The 16586-nt window shown below is 35.2% G+C and overlaps 1 protein-coding gene across 1 annotated transcript in view; it reads right to left on the reverse strand.

Moving 5' to 3' along the window:
• Nucleotides 1-15379, reverse strand: part of LOC121388372 (glycosylphosphatidylinositol anchor attachment 1 protein-like) — a 29681-nt gene extending 14302 nt beyond the window's left edge. The window contains exons 1-6 of the mRNA XM_041519672.1: nucleotides 15337-15379; nucleotides 6118-6298; nucleotides 4489-4573; nucleotides 1790-1895; nucleotides 941-1103; nucleotides 242-343 (exon numbers count right to left, since the gene is read on the reverse strand). Coding sequence (XP_041375606.1) covers nucleotides 242-343; nucleotides 941-1103; nucleotides 1790-1895; nucleotides 4489-4573; nucleotides 6118-6289 — 628 coding nt within the window. The 5' untranslated portion in view covers nucleotides 6290-6298; nucleotides 15337-15379. The remainder of the gene's footprint in view (nucleotides 1-241; nucleotides 344-940; nucleotides 1104-1789; nucleotides 1896-4488; nucleotides 4574-6117; nucleotides 6299-15336) is intronic.
• Nucleotides 15380-16586: the final 1207 nt, after the last annotated feature.

Consider the following 16586-nt stretch of genomic DNA (forward strand, 5'->3'; position numbering starts at 1 on the left):
TATACATTTAAAAAAATTGCTACACAAAATTAGTAATCACTAATCAATTTTCATATTGATTAGCGACAGTCGCCATACCATAATACAACCTATCATAGACGGATGTATAAAAAGGTCTGGAAAACTATATGTGGGACAGATGGATGGACAGACAATACAGAGACGAAACGTATAGTCCCCTCTGGTTGGATGGTAGGGGACTAACAATCATAAAGACTGCTGAGATGAGTAGAATGCTTACGTTCAGATGTCACTTGATGATATCCATCTAGCCAGGCCTGTACGCCAACTTCATCAAACTCCGTCATTAAGAATATAATGTCTTTAGCTAAATATGGCTTTGCTGAAAAAGAAATTAAAATTTCATGATCATTAACAGGTGCTGGAAATGAAATATGATGTCTTTACAATTAGAAATAATGTTTTCACTAGAAATTACACCATAACATTCATACTAAAAAAAATTTTTTATTAAATTAAAATTACTCCTAACAGGGTTTCGGAAAGTACTCGACCACTCGCCAAATACGAGTAAAAATTCTAACGTTAAAAAATGCAATACCAGTCCGACGGTCAATCTATCATTTTGATTTTCTTTGCCACGTGATGTTAATCACTTACCAAGTGTTCTTGATAATGTTTTGTCAATAATATATCTGTATATACATATATAGTGAAGACACTATATACTGTAATATTGTTCATAATATATTGTTCTATAGACTAGCGGACTAGTATAAATTCTGGCTTGCTAGTAAGTTGTAGTTCATTCTGGTACAACGGGCTAGTTAAATATTTTCCATTTCTGCCCCCATGTCTAAATTTTGACCAACTGTGTTATTTTCATACACATACAACATCAGACCAAGTATAGTTTTCTGTGGTAAGCTATTCACTGATTATCAGAAATATTGCTTATTTTAATGATCATATTTCTTACACTTGAAGTGCTTTGCTAGTGTCCACATGATGGCAATTCCACCGCCAGTTTGTTCATGGGCATCTGCCACAAGAGGGCGTAGCGGTGATGACATCACAACAGCCTCGGTCCCAGCACCTCGCCGTGCCCGAAGAATAGCATAGATGTTTTCACTCGAGATCGGCTGCAACAGTCAAATAAAAAATACACACTTGGCTGTAAACAGTGAAATCTCTAGAGTGAAGTGTAAAACAGGGCTAAAACTTCATTAGTTAGTTTTGTTTAGTGACATCACTAGAGGACATGGATTTATTAAGCATCGGCTATTGGAGAAAAAAAAGAAATGTTTTATTTAACGACACTCAACACATTTTATTTACTGTTATATGGCGTCAGACATATATGGTTAAGGACCACACAGATATTGAGAGAGAAACCCGTTGTCGCCAATTCATGGGCTACTCTTTTCGATTAGCAGCAAGGGATCTTTTATATGTACCATCCCAAAGACAGGATAGTACATACCACAGCTTTTAATATATCAGTCGAGGTGCACTGGCTGGAACGAGAAATAGCCCAGTGGGCCCATCAATGACTGGTATTACAAAGACCATGGTATGTGCCGTCCTGTCAATGGGAAGTCCATATAAAAGATCCCTGCCTGCTAGTGGGAAATGCACCAAGAATTGAATTTGTGACTCATGTGGACACACCACAATTGTGAAAATCGTCTCAAAATATGACCAATAATTAATGTCTTAAAAACTGTTTGATTTTTCCTTCATTACCATTAAAACTACACATTGTGCAATACATGCTCAGAAATCTTTTCTGTGAGTATGTAAATAATACCAGACAGAGGGTATTTACCTGTCTATCATAAGCTGCAAATGGGTAAATTAATGATACGTTCTGTCGATAGACATCAAGGCCCAGATGTTGAAACTGCTTCAGAATCCAGCCTTTTGGTACTATCCTGAAAACATCAATAACAGCTTTAATGTGGAATGTACAATATATTAGGGGTGTCACGGTACACCTACAAGTACAACATGATATAATACGTATCACAATACATAGCCCAGGATAGGATATGTATCGTGATATACAGCCCACGATACCTGATGCACTGTGTTTTCACAGTAAAACAAGATGTTGAACTTGAAGCTTAGGTGATGTGATTTAGAAATAAGAAATAAACCTAATAAACATGAAATACTGGTTAAACGCAGTGTTAAATTAAATGTAGAAATACCACATCATAGACATATTAAAACAAGTATGCACATATTCTCTGTCCACCTTTGCACCGGAAATAACGTGCCAAAATGTACATACAAGTACAAATTAGTTTTGATAAATGAATACAGAATTAATATGGGAATCGACACATGGTCAAAATAGGAATCGATACACAAGTAAGGGCATTGTGTATCGTATCATCAGCAGAAGTATTGTAATACATCGATGAATTGGTGTATTGTGACACCCCTACAATATATACATTTCGTCTTTTTGTTAAAATTATCTATACTCTTTAAAACATACTTATTTAATTTTCTTAATAAATAAAATTGATGGCTGTAAGCTTAACTGTCTTTCAACAAGAAGACATTACACACTACAATTTTTATTATGTAATAAAAAAGAAACATATTATAGAAATATACATTACAAAACATACATTGTATAACATATCTCGAAACTAATTAAATCTATTTCCTTTGTAATACATCATTCTTTTGAAAAATATATTTTGTTTCATCTAACCCAAACCACTTTATGGTTATTGACCCCTTTCCTTTTTTTCAAATATCTAGGTCAAACAAATACTTAATTCATGGACTAACCCAAAAACAGGTAGATCAAAGTATAATAAAAAAAATAAAAAAAATAATAATCAAAATTAAATGGGAAAAGTTTCACAAGTCCCTTGAATTACAGCAAACGCTAATATGCGTGTCATCCACCAGCCTAACTGCATGGTGTTAAGTGTTCCCCTTCACACTTTAGACCAGGTCTTGCTCTTAAACTTATAAAACTCTGTCATTAATAATATAATGTCTTTAGCTAAATATGGCTTTGCCGAAAAAGAAATTAAAATTTCATGATCATTTACAGGTGCCGGAAATGAAATATGATGGGTTTACAATTAAAAATAAAGTTTTCACTAGAAATTACAGCATAAAATTAGTCCTAAAAAAAATGTATTAAACTAAAACTACTCCTAACAGGGCTTCGGAAAGTACTCGTATAATATGACACGATGAAAATAACCAAAACAGACTGAGTCCCATTATGTAAGGAAAATAAATTTTTTTTGAAATGTAACAGCTTTTTAAAAAACATGGCTGTCCAATACAAATAGCATAAAGCTCAAAGTTTGAAGGCTTTGATAGTCGGAAACATTGACTTCAGTTCACAAGCATGGATTCAGGTGTAACATGCAAAAACAACACAGCACTGTAAGCATTGTGAGAGTACTGCCCAAGCAATACATGTCCTCTTCAGGGCCCCAAGAAATGTTCATGTCTCAGGCATCGAAATAAGTTGATAACGGTCGTTCAAGTTACCGGGAGGTTACCACATGTAAGAAAAGTGTTTTTGTGTTTCGTTCTCGACAAAAAATTCAACAATGGTAGTTTCGTTTACGAAGGTAAACCAGTCAATGCATTCCGGACTTCCGTGTTTCATTTTCTGGTAAGGAATTGCATCGATGTGCAATTGCAAGCAGTAATAGTCATTCCGCATTTAAGCTGCATCGACTAGATGAATTTACTTCCGTGTTTCATTTTCTTGTACGAAATTGCACCGATGTTCGTGCGCACTTGTGCAATTGCACAGCAATTTCAGCAATCCGCTTTAAAGCAGTGCCCACTAGATAAATTTACTTCCAGATTTCGTTAGTTGTACCGATAACAGGAATTCAATTCTAACTTTCATATCTAGTTGTAGTAACCTATAGGTTACCATGCTATATTTTGTGGTAACCTGTAAATGGGTTACCAGACACAATGCTTATTTCGATGTCTGTGTCTCCAAAGTTCAAAAGCTATAACTTTGTGAGATTTGGGGGGGAAAAAAAGCAAATGCCCATGAAAGTCAAGCTTGATCTGTAACTCCACATGATAAAGCTATAGATACACAAAAAGTCATCTCTTTATCTTGAGGCACTGTGAAACATGAAAATCCAGAAAACTGTGTGGAACAGATGGACTGACAGAGACAAGAAGAAAATGTTGTATTTAACTACGCACTCAACACATTTTATTCACGGTTATATGGCGTCAGACATATGCTTAAGGACCACACAGACATTAACAGAGGAAACCCGCTGTCACCACTTCATGGGCTACTCTTTTCAATTAGCAGCAAGGGATCTTTTATATGCACCATCCCACAGACAGGATAGCACATACCACGGCCTTTGATGTACCAGTTGTGGTGCACTGGCTGGAACGAGAAATAGTCCAATGGGCCCACCGACGGGGATCGATGAACAGACACAAAACCTATAGTCCCCTCTGGATGGACTGACAGGGGTCCAGTACAGACCAGCTATATCTCACTTTTTGTCTTTCTTCATTTCTCTCAACAAAACATGGTTGAAGTCATGTAATTCAGTTGCTGCATAAAACTCATTCTCAACTAAACCTGAAAGAGAAGAGAAAAGGTATATTTGTTTTCTAAGCACATTTTAAAAACATATATGCTGATGCCGGGCTTCTAGAATTTAAGAGAAATCCACTAGCCATGGGATCAGTTATTTTAAAAATGTACTAGCCATGATTAAAAATTCATTAGCCTTAATTTAAATAAATACAATTTTACTAATAGTAATAATCAGATATGTCACCTAAAGAGGAGATTGAGCTTAAAAATCCTTAGATTGGGGGTGGAAAGAGGAGGCAGGATATTCATATTTACAAAATATGTAAATGCAGCATTTGACAAGGTTTTTTTTTCCACTAGCCATTGGGCTAGTTATAGTAGTTATTTACTAGACCAACACTGAATATCACTAGCCATGGGAGTGGGGCTACCATAATCTAGAAGCCCAGGGCCCATATTTTCGAAGCAATCTTAGCCTACGAAATCTTAAAATTATCGTAAGCTATGACGTCACTATGGTGTGTGCTGTTGTGATGTCACACTCGACGGTTGTTTCACGATTTCACAGGGCTAAGATGGCTTCGAAAATATGGGCCCTGGCTGATAGAAAGAAATAAAGGAACATGCGAGTAGTAACAATAGCCACAAAACATCTCTGTATTTTATACAGATTTAACTACTTAGCAGTGAATTACATTTGGTCTCAAATACCCATTACCATGCGTTCCCGTATTTCTTTCCATCAGTATATGTTGATTTCGATACTTGTATAGTTTACAGTTTGTTTTGTTTAATGACACTACTAATTTAAAGAACGCTGATTTATTAACAACAGGCTACTGAATGTGAAACATTTGGTAATTTCTGACCTGCAGTCTTAGAGGAAACGGGAAGAAAACGTTTATATTAAAATGTGGATAAATAATTAATCACAGAAATCAGATGGATAAAATCTAGGTAACAGTTGGCAATAATAACCAGTATTATTACCCCAGCGGTCACTCACAACATGAAAAATATTTTCCATATTTTCTCAGTGGGAAATATTCAACATTGGTCTAACGAACAATACTATTGGATAATTTGACGCTTACAAACCAATGACCTTGTCGGTACTAAATATGACGTCATCACGATTCGGTAAATACACAAAATGATGTCATGTAGTTTAAAGTTTGCGTTTACGGCTTTGTTTTTGGTGTTGTATTTAGAACAAAATGTCATATTAATGCAATTCGTCATAGATTTTGTACCAGAAAAACATAAATTTTGTTTTTGAAAATTATGTATGAATGTGATTAAATTACAAAGTTACAGCAACACTCAGAACAGTGCATAAAGTGGTTTACATGTATACATACAATGTACATGTATGTTTGTCGAAAATAAAGGCTTTTCGAGAAAAAATAGCTGAGGTAATAAATAGAATAACAAACTCGGTACAACTCATGAATATTCATATCTGGTACAAGAGCATTTTCTGAGGTGCATGTTCCTGTAGATACAACTCGTAAATATTCATATCTAGTAGAAGAGCATTTTCTGAGGTACATGTACGTGTAGACACAGCTAATGAATATTCATACCTGGTAGAAGAGCATTTTCTGAGAAGTATGTGTGTGCGTTGAGTGGTTCGTATGCCAGAGCTAGAAACCAAGCAACCCCCACAACATACAGGACAAAGCACAATTTCTGGTTGTACTTCGAGATCGCGTCAACAAACTTCTGCCTCTGCTTCGGGTCTGTGAGAAGCCCCATGTTCTAAAACTGAAAACAAAAAATAATCATGTTTAAGATAATATAATTAAGTAGTATATTGTGTATGAAACAGAAATTGTGGTGTAGAAATTGTCATCAAGTAGACAATTTCCATGCCATCATTTTTGCTTCATAGACAACAGGTATAACATATCCGTGTCCATACATGTATATTGTATTTCGTAAATGGTACAATTTTTTAAATTACAATATTTTGTTCAATCACAGTCAGATGCATTTAATTCAATATCATATTATACCAGGGCTCGAACTTAACGGCGGCACAAACGGCAATTGCCATCATTGAGATATAAATTGCCATAGGTAGAGAGACTCACCGATGGCCCTTTTGTGCCATCGGCAGGGGCGTAACTAAGTATACGCAATGTACTCATTTGAGTACAAAATGTTTCTGCTTATACGCAATTTAGCTATTTGAGTACACTCAAATTTTTCAACAATCGCACTAAATTCTCAACATTACGTATTAACGCTCCACTTTAGGGGAATCCCCAACGTCATTCAAAGCTTGGGTTTCATGAAGATATGACAGTCGTAATGACATCATACGAATTTGACCAATACAAGTGTTTGTAAGAAAATAAGTTTTATAGATTGGAATTACTAGTGACTGAATGGCACTATTTTGAGTGGCTTCGCTATTTTCTTGAGTACACATTTCAAGTCTAGTTACGCCCCTGATCGGTAAAGTTCCTCAACAATGGCGAAATGTATACACCTGGTGTACATTATCTGCCAATATTTAACATTTGCACATTTAAAAGATGTCTACATATAACAAGATAGCCTTTCAGTCGGGTTTATTTGCTGCAAATGTCACCTTAAAAAAAAATGCCATAGGCAGGCTCAAAATCGGTGGACTGTTTCACCCTTTGCAATTTGTTTAAAAATTGCAGTGTGAGACAAATTCTTAAAGGTAGAGTCAACTCAAACAAGAGCCTTATGTGTTGGAAAGATGCATACCCAGACCACCAACACATAGCCTACTGATACTTTAGCAAATGAAAAACGCGTAATTTTAGAGTTAATAAAAACCATGATTATTCCTGCTAACTGGGGGCAGCCATTTTGTTTCGTTTTTGTGACGTCCGGTGGGATAGCTTGGGGCGAAGTGACGTCAGCTCCTGACTATCTCCTGTATGTACAGTGTAAACAAAAGCAGTAATTTTCGACAAGGCGCTTCTCTTTGATCAACCTGACTTGTAAAACAGCATAAATGACGTAATAATATAATAAACTATTTAACTAAATATATTTCAAGTTGCATTAATGGAACAAAATGGGGTTATAGTATTTTTTTCTGTTAAATAATCCAAAGGAAAAATGTGTACTATTAGGCCTATTGATATACTACGTTGGAGCAAAAACGACAACCCACGATACTCAAGTGATAATTTTCTTTTCTTTGGGACTACGTAATTGGTCAGTTCTGTGGTTTTAGATGGAAAAGTCTACTTAATCAATAGTTTTACAGAACTATTTACAGTAATAAACCATGTCCATTACCATTTTAGGGGCGACAGGTAATATTCCACAATACCGGTATGTATTTTTGTGTCTAGACAGCATCAATTAATTGGCTCGTCTGGTTACCAATCAAATACACACCTGCCAATCAGGAATCACAGGTAGAAGCAACTAACAGCATAGACCAATTAACTGAGAAAACACTCCATGTATCATTTCAGTACATAGGTTAATGCATGGACAAAATATTGTTAATTATTTTGACTTGTTGTGTAGCCACTTTGATAATGGTATTTTATTTTGTATTGAAAAATAATATATATAGTGCTGGATATACTTATTGCTGGCTTACTGGGATGTGTATTATTACAGAACATTACAATGTATGACTATTTATCATCCCGCAAAAACCAGGTAGATTGTGTTTCTCCAGTTCTAAGCCACAGACTCATTCCTGACGTTACGCGTTAAGTATTATGTAACCACCAGCTCGCCAGAGGGCGTACTCACTGAGATGGTACAAAATGGCTGCGCCCATTATATATAATAGCCGTCACATTTAACCATTTTATTAATTAACTATACGATTATACTTGTTGATACTAAGCAATAATGTGCATTATATATCATTGAATATGCATACCAGGCCTTAATTGTCTCTTCCTTTAAGTTCGAGCCCTGTTATATACAGGTTATATACATGCCTCGATACAATGGAACATCATACTAATCACAAAAGGATAGTTTTCAATTAATTACCGAATAAGAACTTATTTAGTAATCAAGTCAGAATTATTCCCCTGTAAATAGTACAATGTTCTGTTGTTTCCAGACATTTACATGTACAGACTCTACAGATTCTAATCTTCCACATTCATAATAAAAAAATTATTAAATACATAGAGGCCATTTCAGGGGGGTTTTCTAATCAGATTTTTATGTCAACGAGTGATGTGTCAAAACAATATTTTCACAAATTGCGAAGCAATGAATGAAAATATGGTTTTCACACATCACAAGTTGACATAAAAATTGTATTCGAAAAAAACACCCTGAAATGGTCTATTTATTACATCCGACGCCATATAACCGTAAATAAAATGTGTTGAGTGCGTTGTTAAATAAAACACTTCCTTCCTTATTTATGACATACATGTACATCTTTATTAGTTTTGACAATAGCTTTCGCTTTTTGTTAATATATTTTGCTTATCCTATCGAAAACATGTAACCCCATGCTATATTTGTCCCGTTGGGACATTTCCATCAAATTTACTTCATTAAATTTATAGGTGCAGTTTGAAAATTGCATAATGACTTCCTCACTTTGAAAAAACCCATTAAATATATCTACAACAATATACCTAACACCTATACAAAATTACAATCAAACTATTTAATTTACTATTTTGAGATTTTATTTCTTTTTACTGGAGAATCTTTAGAGGATGACCAATGGACTTGGACACATACAGTTTATAAAACCGGCCTCTGTGACGTCGTGGTTAAGCCATCAGACATAAGGCTGGTAGGTACAGGGTTCACAGCCCAGTACTGGGCTCCACCCAGAGCAAGTTTTAACAACTCGATGGGTAGGTGTAAGACCACTACACCCTCTTCTCTCTCACTAGCCACTAACCCACTGTCCTGGACAGACAGCCCAGATAGCTGATATGTGTGCCCAGGACAGCATGCTTGAACCTTAATTGGATATAAGCATAACAATAAGTTGAAATGAAATAAATGTTTTTAAACGCAAACACTCTGTAACATTATGTCACTCTCCCAATCCCTGCAATTAAGAAAATGTCCACTGCATAAAAAACAATGCCATTGGGAAAAAAACCCTGAATAGTCCAAGGTAAAAAAAAGTGCCATGGAGAACTAATACCTCTACGGCATTGCCAATTGCCGTGGGCAACTGCAGGGGTTGCTCTCCACTCTACACTTGCCTGGAAAGTCAGTGCTAGCTCTGGGTTAACACAAATTTTGCCAAAGTATCCATTAAACCAGTTATTTTCTAATGAAATGTAGTAAAATTATTTCTCCAACTTAATATAAAATTTGCCAATACAGGCCCAATTGTTTTTAAAATTCGCAGTTGGCGAATTTGGCGACTACCAGACCTAGCCCTGAAAGTTATAGAAGAGCGGTAAATTTATTGATTTCAAATAAAATTTTATTTGAAAGTTTGTATGATTGGTTGCCAAGCAGTAGCACCATTTTAGGAGAGTTATCTTTTGCTCAACTTGATTTTGGGTAAAATAACCACCACCCCACCTCCTGGAAAGAGTTCTGTATTTTCCCCCTATTTGGGGTATTGAATTAGTGATATCAACTGGGTATTGCATTAAACACTACAAACGATGTAGTGCTAGGCCTGGATTCTAACTCCAGACCATTGGGACTGTAGTCGAGGACTCAACCACTCAACCACGAAGTGGATCAACAAGTGAGACTGCATTTTAATAGCCTACTTATAAATCTTATAGGGTGTATTTTTACGAAATGAACCGAACATCTACGGAATAAAATAAAGATTTAGTCCCATAATGCCTCATTATGTCTTCTGTGCTATATTTCTTCCAAAAGCACCCTTGTGGAAGAAATTTTACACAGAATAGTCAAAATGTCAAAGGAAAAACATAGCGATACTGGATTATGAAATATAAACATTATGTTGGTTTTAAAGAACAAATTCTTTTAAAAGGTATCATCCATGTCCCTAACTGCGTTATGCTTCAAATTCCACAGGGTTTTTAGGTTATGGTAGCCCCACTCCCATGGCTAGTAATATTCAGTGTTGGGCTAGTAAATAATTACTATAACTAGCCAGACGGCTAATGGGGAAAAAACCCCTTGTCAAATGCTGCATACACATATTTTATAAATATGAACATCCTGCCCCTCTCTTTCCACCCCAATCTAATTTTTTAAGCTCAAGCTCCCTATTTAGGTGACATGTCTGATTATTACTATTAGTAAAATTGTACTTATTTAAAGTAGGGCTAGTGAATGTTTAATCACGGCTAGTACATTTTTAAAATCACTGATCCCATGGCTAGTGGATTTTTATAAAATTCTAGAAGCCCTGTTCCATTCACTTAGTTTTCTTGTGCACGGTTCGCGCAATCAACATCCGATTTGTTGTCATCGGCATGTCGTTCATTTATGAGGTTTTTCTTCACAGTTCAGGAACATTTTTATAAACAATAAAGTTGAGAAAAGTAAGTATCTAAATTTATACAAAACTTTACAAACCCCTAAAACCATTAAGTTTACTAAGTCGTTTTTGTTTATTCCTTAACATTACCGATATCGGGTCCACATGACTCGTAGAAATTGACTTATAATGGAGAAAGATGAATTAACATTTAGTGCGTGTCACATGACCTCAAACGCGCCAGATCAACAAGGTCAAAGAATTTAATTTGTACGATTTTAAGACTCCTGTTCTGAAAAAGGTATGCTACATTTTTGTGCCTCTATTGTAGTGAATAGTATTCATAATCCATTCATAACAGTTGTAAATACTTTTGAGTATATAAATTGTGTTAATTTAGAATCAATTCATTAAAAAAAAATGATATTTTACAACCTATTCGTAGGTATCAGTATTGATATCAACTGTGAGCTATGTGTGTTGATAAAACGGGACCAGAACGTTCGATAAATTGAATTTTTCTTTTAAAAAAATTAATAAATTAAGTGTTCATAATTAAGAAACATATATTTTTTCATGTAGTTGCCTTAAAAATGGAAAATGACGAACCGCACATGCGCAGTATGATACTTTTTGCAAACGCATGCGTCTGAACGCAGTTAGAAACGTTGCACCCTGTCCTGTTTAACGGAGGGTGTTTCACTTTTATTTATTAGAATGGATTTGTTTTACGTCCACTTTGTTGATGTTTTACGTTACTTGATTGCAATTTATTTTGTTTCACGTATTGTTACTTGTAGCTGAAAAATGTAGAATAGTATTTCCGTAAATATCGTATTCATGTTTTTGTCATTAGGTGAACGCAGTTTGGGACGTCAATGGTATATAACTATCGCTAACCTAGGGGTACCGATTTTCTGCGATCACAGAATCGTGGACGAAATAGCGGATTTGCAAATCTTAAACAGAATTTACAATTTTCCGAGTTGTCAAATAAAATGCCAACTTTTGTGGTCAAATAATACATTTATTTATTTATTTATTAATATACATACCTTGTTTGGTATAATATCCACCCGGTATCCATTATTATTTTTAGTTAGGGTTAGCGGTTAGGGGTTAGGGTTTAGGGTTAGGGTTTAGGGTTAGGGTTGGGGTTAGGGTTGGTGTTAGGGTTAGGGTTAGGGGAGGGGGGGGACCGGGCGGATATTTTTCCCATTGTTTTTCTGCTTAATTGATCATTTGAACCATTAAGGCACAACAAAGTATGTTACTCTAGTCTCTACGAAAAAAAATTTAAACATGCGTTTCCGAACATTGTTGGCCACCATTTTGTTATCGCTCGGCTCGGTTCGGTTTTATTTGGTTGGGCAAATTCCTAAGATGCGTTCAATTGAGTGCTCGCCTGTAAATCAGTTCATGCAAGCACTTTATATAAATTAATCAATTACACTTCAACACTTCATCTTTTCACCAAACATCGAAGACGGGAGTACCAAATTCTTAAAGGTATATATGACTTTTGTTTTAGCTATGTATACTAGAGTAGATAAAGTACAAATCCTTTAGGATAAGGGGAACCGGCCCAAACTTTATCTACATTCTTTCCTCTTTTTATGTATTTGTTTTACATTACAAATTCCACTCATTTTAATTACAATTTCTACTTAACCTTTTTATTTTCACTTGCAAATGGTGGGCCTATGCAGTAGAATACATCACTACTTATTATACCAAAATCATGTCTGGGATTTAGTTTTTATTAATTGCAATTTATGAGCAACAATACCTCTTCTTTTCTTTTTTATCACAGAACTTTTATTAGCATTTTACAAAACAAATATGGACCAAAATTTTAATATTAAAAATATTTGACCAAATTAATACATCAAAGTTTATTTTTATAAATCATTCATTCAGTAAACACATTTGCCTATATTTTTTCCTAAAAGGTTCTCTTATGCATACTCGAACCCATAAACATCTGCTGGCATGGTCATGGATTTTTTTTTATTAAAGTGACCACAAATAAAATTCATTCTTCCTGTGTTATTATTGTAACTTTGTTTTTAAATTCCTGACATTCGTGATATGTTTTGTTATCTCCCCCTCCCCCCTTTGTTCAACACGTGCATGTGAATTATAGTTATTATTAATTAATTTGAATACATATTTTATAATCAATTAAAAAGGAATTAAGTCATTCCCCTCCCTAAACTCTAAGTTCTTAATGTATATTTCACAAAATTATTTATATTTTGCCCAATGTGCTGAGAATGTATTAAAAATTACCTGATAATGACCTCAGTTTGAGATCTGTTTGGTTCCATTTTGATTTTAATTGATATTTATATGTCTGTCTTTTCAGAATACCTGAATTTGGCAGTAATCTTTGGATCCTAATGAAAGATGACTGAACCAATGAAAATTTGACTTCACCCTTTATATAGAATAGCCGTTGTATTTGTACCATTTAGTCCATTATATTAAATAAATGTATCAATATACTTCTTTATATCAAGGAAGAATGTTTATTAAATGCCACTGAAAATGCATAGCAGTCCAAAAGTTTTACCTGACTATTTCTGAATACATAAACAGAATTTTAATTCAGTAAACTGAAAAGACATTTTATAAGCGGAATTAGCAATTTTCATAAGCGGAACTGGCAATTTTTCTAAGCGGAAAATCAACACCCTTACTAACCCTAACCTTAAATTAATTCTAACAAATATTTTTTTATAATATGTATGGGGAAAAAATATGGCACTCTTTCCGAGAAACGGTTAAAACATGATGCCACAAGTTTTGAATACCAGTTATAAAGGGTATGTAACAATATCCAGACGTAGAAAGAACCACACTTTCTACAGGTTATAGCGGAAACGGAACCGTGCCAAAATGACCCCAGGCGAAAACGGAACCAAACTGGACAAAACGGAACCTGTGTTGGCTAAAACGGCACCGAAATCTGTGGACAAAACGGAACCTGTGTTGGCTAAAACGGCACCGAAATCAAAACCAAAATTAAGGCATATATGGCATACATTTTTTAAACCATTGTATTTTGAGTTTAATTGTAGGCTATTATATAAGGGAAAAAAGATCTATGACAACCGGATCCCCTCACTTGTTTACTTAACGCACAGCCTCCCAATGTCAAATTGGTGTGTAAAGTGCAGTTGTTGGGGTTTTTTTTTAAATGTGCACAAATAATCTCCATTATAGATGTAAATATTTTTTATAAATAAATAAATAGGCGAACAAAAGAAATAAAAGTAACAACTATTCAGCTCGTTGGGTTGAAGTTATCCACTTTCAATATTTTCACTAGTTCTTTTGCCGTTTTAGTTAAAATTGGCCCAAATAACGGCATATCTTTCAGTCGGGCATTCGCAAACCACTCGGAAAGGTACCCCTCAACATTCACTACTTTTCCTGTTCTCTGCCGTTTCTATTTGGATTAGCATTGCTGTGATACTGGTTACGAATTTCCTCTTTTGGTGGATACTTGAGAAACTTGTGATTGGGAGCATTTGATTATCAAAACATCTATTGACTGTTATTCCAAGTAGGGCCTTGATTAGTGACATCAAGCATCATCTTAGCACGTGCTCAAGATAAAAATAAGAGTTGTACTGAAGGCACTTATTTACTCTATTACCTTTTTAAACACAGCAACAACTAACAGATCTCATGAAGGAAGTCAGATGTAATAAAGTAAAATGATGTTTATTTATTTACAAAACAAGCAATCGATTGTTGTGTACTTAACCAAGCAAGCCCGGCAAGGCTGTGCAGTGAACACCGTGAGCTTTGATGTTTTGTCTGCGACACTCCAGCTAGACGGAATCAGTGATAGGGATTAACAATTAGCAATACAGGTGTAATTCTAGTAACTTAAATGCTTGACAATCAACAGTCTACAGTAATAACAACTCAAAAGATTTGGTAAGGTAGGTGTTAATTCCTATCATAGCACAATCCACGGTTTCACCGTCTTTATTCGGCAACAAACCTAAGTCATGATTTTTCCTCTCTCTCTCTCTCTCTTTCTTTATCTTTCTCGCTATTATGTGTGGTTCCGTTTTAGCCAATACAGTGAGGTGCCGTTATAGCCACAATCGGTTCCGTTTTCGCCAACAAAAATGGTTCCGTTTTGGTAGTGGTTCCGTTTTAGCCTGATCCCCTTTCTACGTCCCTTCGAGTCCCGATTATTTCGAACCCTGATTAGGGTTAGTTAGGGTTAGGATCAGATTCCCTTTTTATAATATTAATTATATCAATATAATCACATTCTAAATAACCTTCCGAACATCTACATTTCTACAAAAATATATATATATATATATATATATATATATATATAGATTTAAAAAATAAAATTCCAGGGTACCCGATTCTCAGAAACTAATTTTCACACAGAAAACATACCGGCGTTAAACTGGTATCAATGGATATATTAAACTGAGCCGAATTTCTTTATTTATGCGTAGCATATTTGGGATTCGGTGTAAATCAATCCGGTGTTACTGAGAATATGTCCTATGTGTAAAATATCGCGCCGAGCGTTATATAAGGCGTTTATTACATTGACATCAAACGTGACTACTTTACTAACACAAGAGTTACAGGACATGCCTGAGCCCGTGCTTATAAAACTTTTTAGAGTCCAGACTCAATCTCTAATGAGGTCACACACATACATTTTGTACATGGCGTCGTATGACATCAACGTATCAGACTATTAGTCTGAGTCTAGACTTTAAAAGTTGTATAGGCACCAGGCCTGGATGTAGAAGTGAATGAATGAATGAATGAATGAATGAATGAATGAATGTATAACGACACCCCAACACTAAAATATATCGGTCTCAACCAAAATATATCGGCTATTGTGTGTCACACAATGATAAATATAAAAGTTAATTGATGATAAACATCAATACAATAAAAATTCAAATTTAAAAACACTATCACATTTTTGTCTATCCTTGTCGGTCCAAACTGATTACACTCCACTTGAATATGTTGAACCGTCAGTGTAGACTGACAATATTGCTCCTGATTTTATTTCATCTTTTATTAAATAATATGGGGTACTGGTATCAGATTATGGTGCCAAAAAGTCGAAGAGTGCGGAACATGGGGCAAATGTGGCATCCTTAAAGCGATATACCCTAGTTTTTAAACACTAAGGCATATGTTTTACTATTATAGCCGTTTTTGATAATTGAAATCATACTTTATTTAGATTTTATGGTTTAGATTATAAATGAATGATGCACACTCCATTTATAATAATAAATTGCCGTACATAAACTTAGCCCGAGTACTTAACGTTCGCGACCCCAATAGGTTGAGTACGTAAATTCTATTTGTGTATACCTAAACAAGCATGCGCGCAGAAAATTATCTTTGATTGTGGCGAGCGAAGCCAAACACCGTGAATGCCGCAAGTGCGAAATCATGTGTGTGTGTGTGTTTGCGTGTGTGGTGGTGGTGGTGGTGGTGGGGGTATCTGCACATAGCCCTAGATCTTCTTCAGTCACGGTGGAAGCAAGTGAACATGGTGAAAGGGGGAGGGGGAGGGGAGGGAGGGGGCTTACTGAGAGTGATTTTCTTGCCGTCTTACTCCATCAGAAA

This window comes from Gigantopelta aegis, chromosome 14 (genome assembly GCF_016097555.1).
Source record: "Gigantopelta aegis isolate Gae_Host chromosome 14, Gae_host_genome, whole genome shotgun sequence".
NCBI lineage: Eukaryota > Metazoa > Mollusca > Gastropoda > Neomphalida > Peltospiridae > Gigantopelta > Gigantopelta aegis.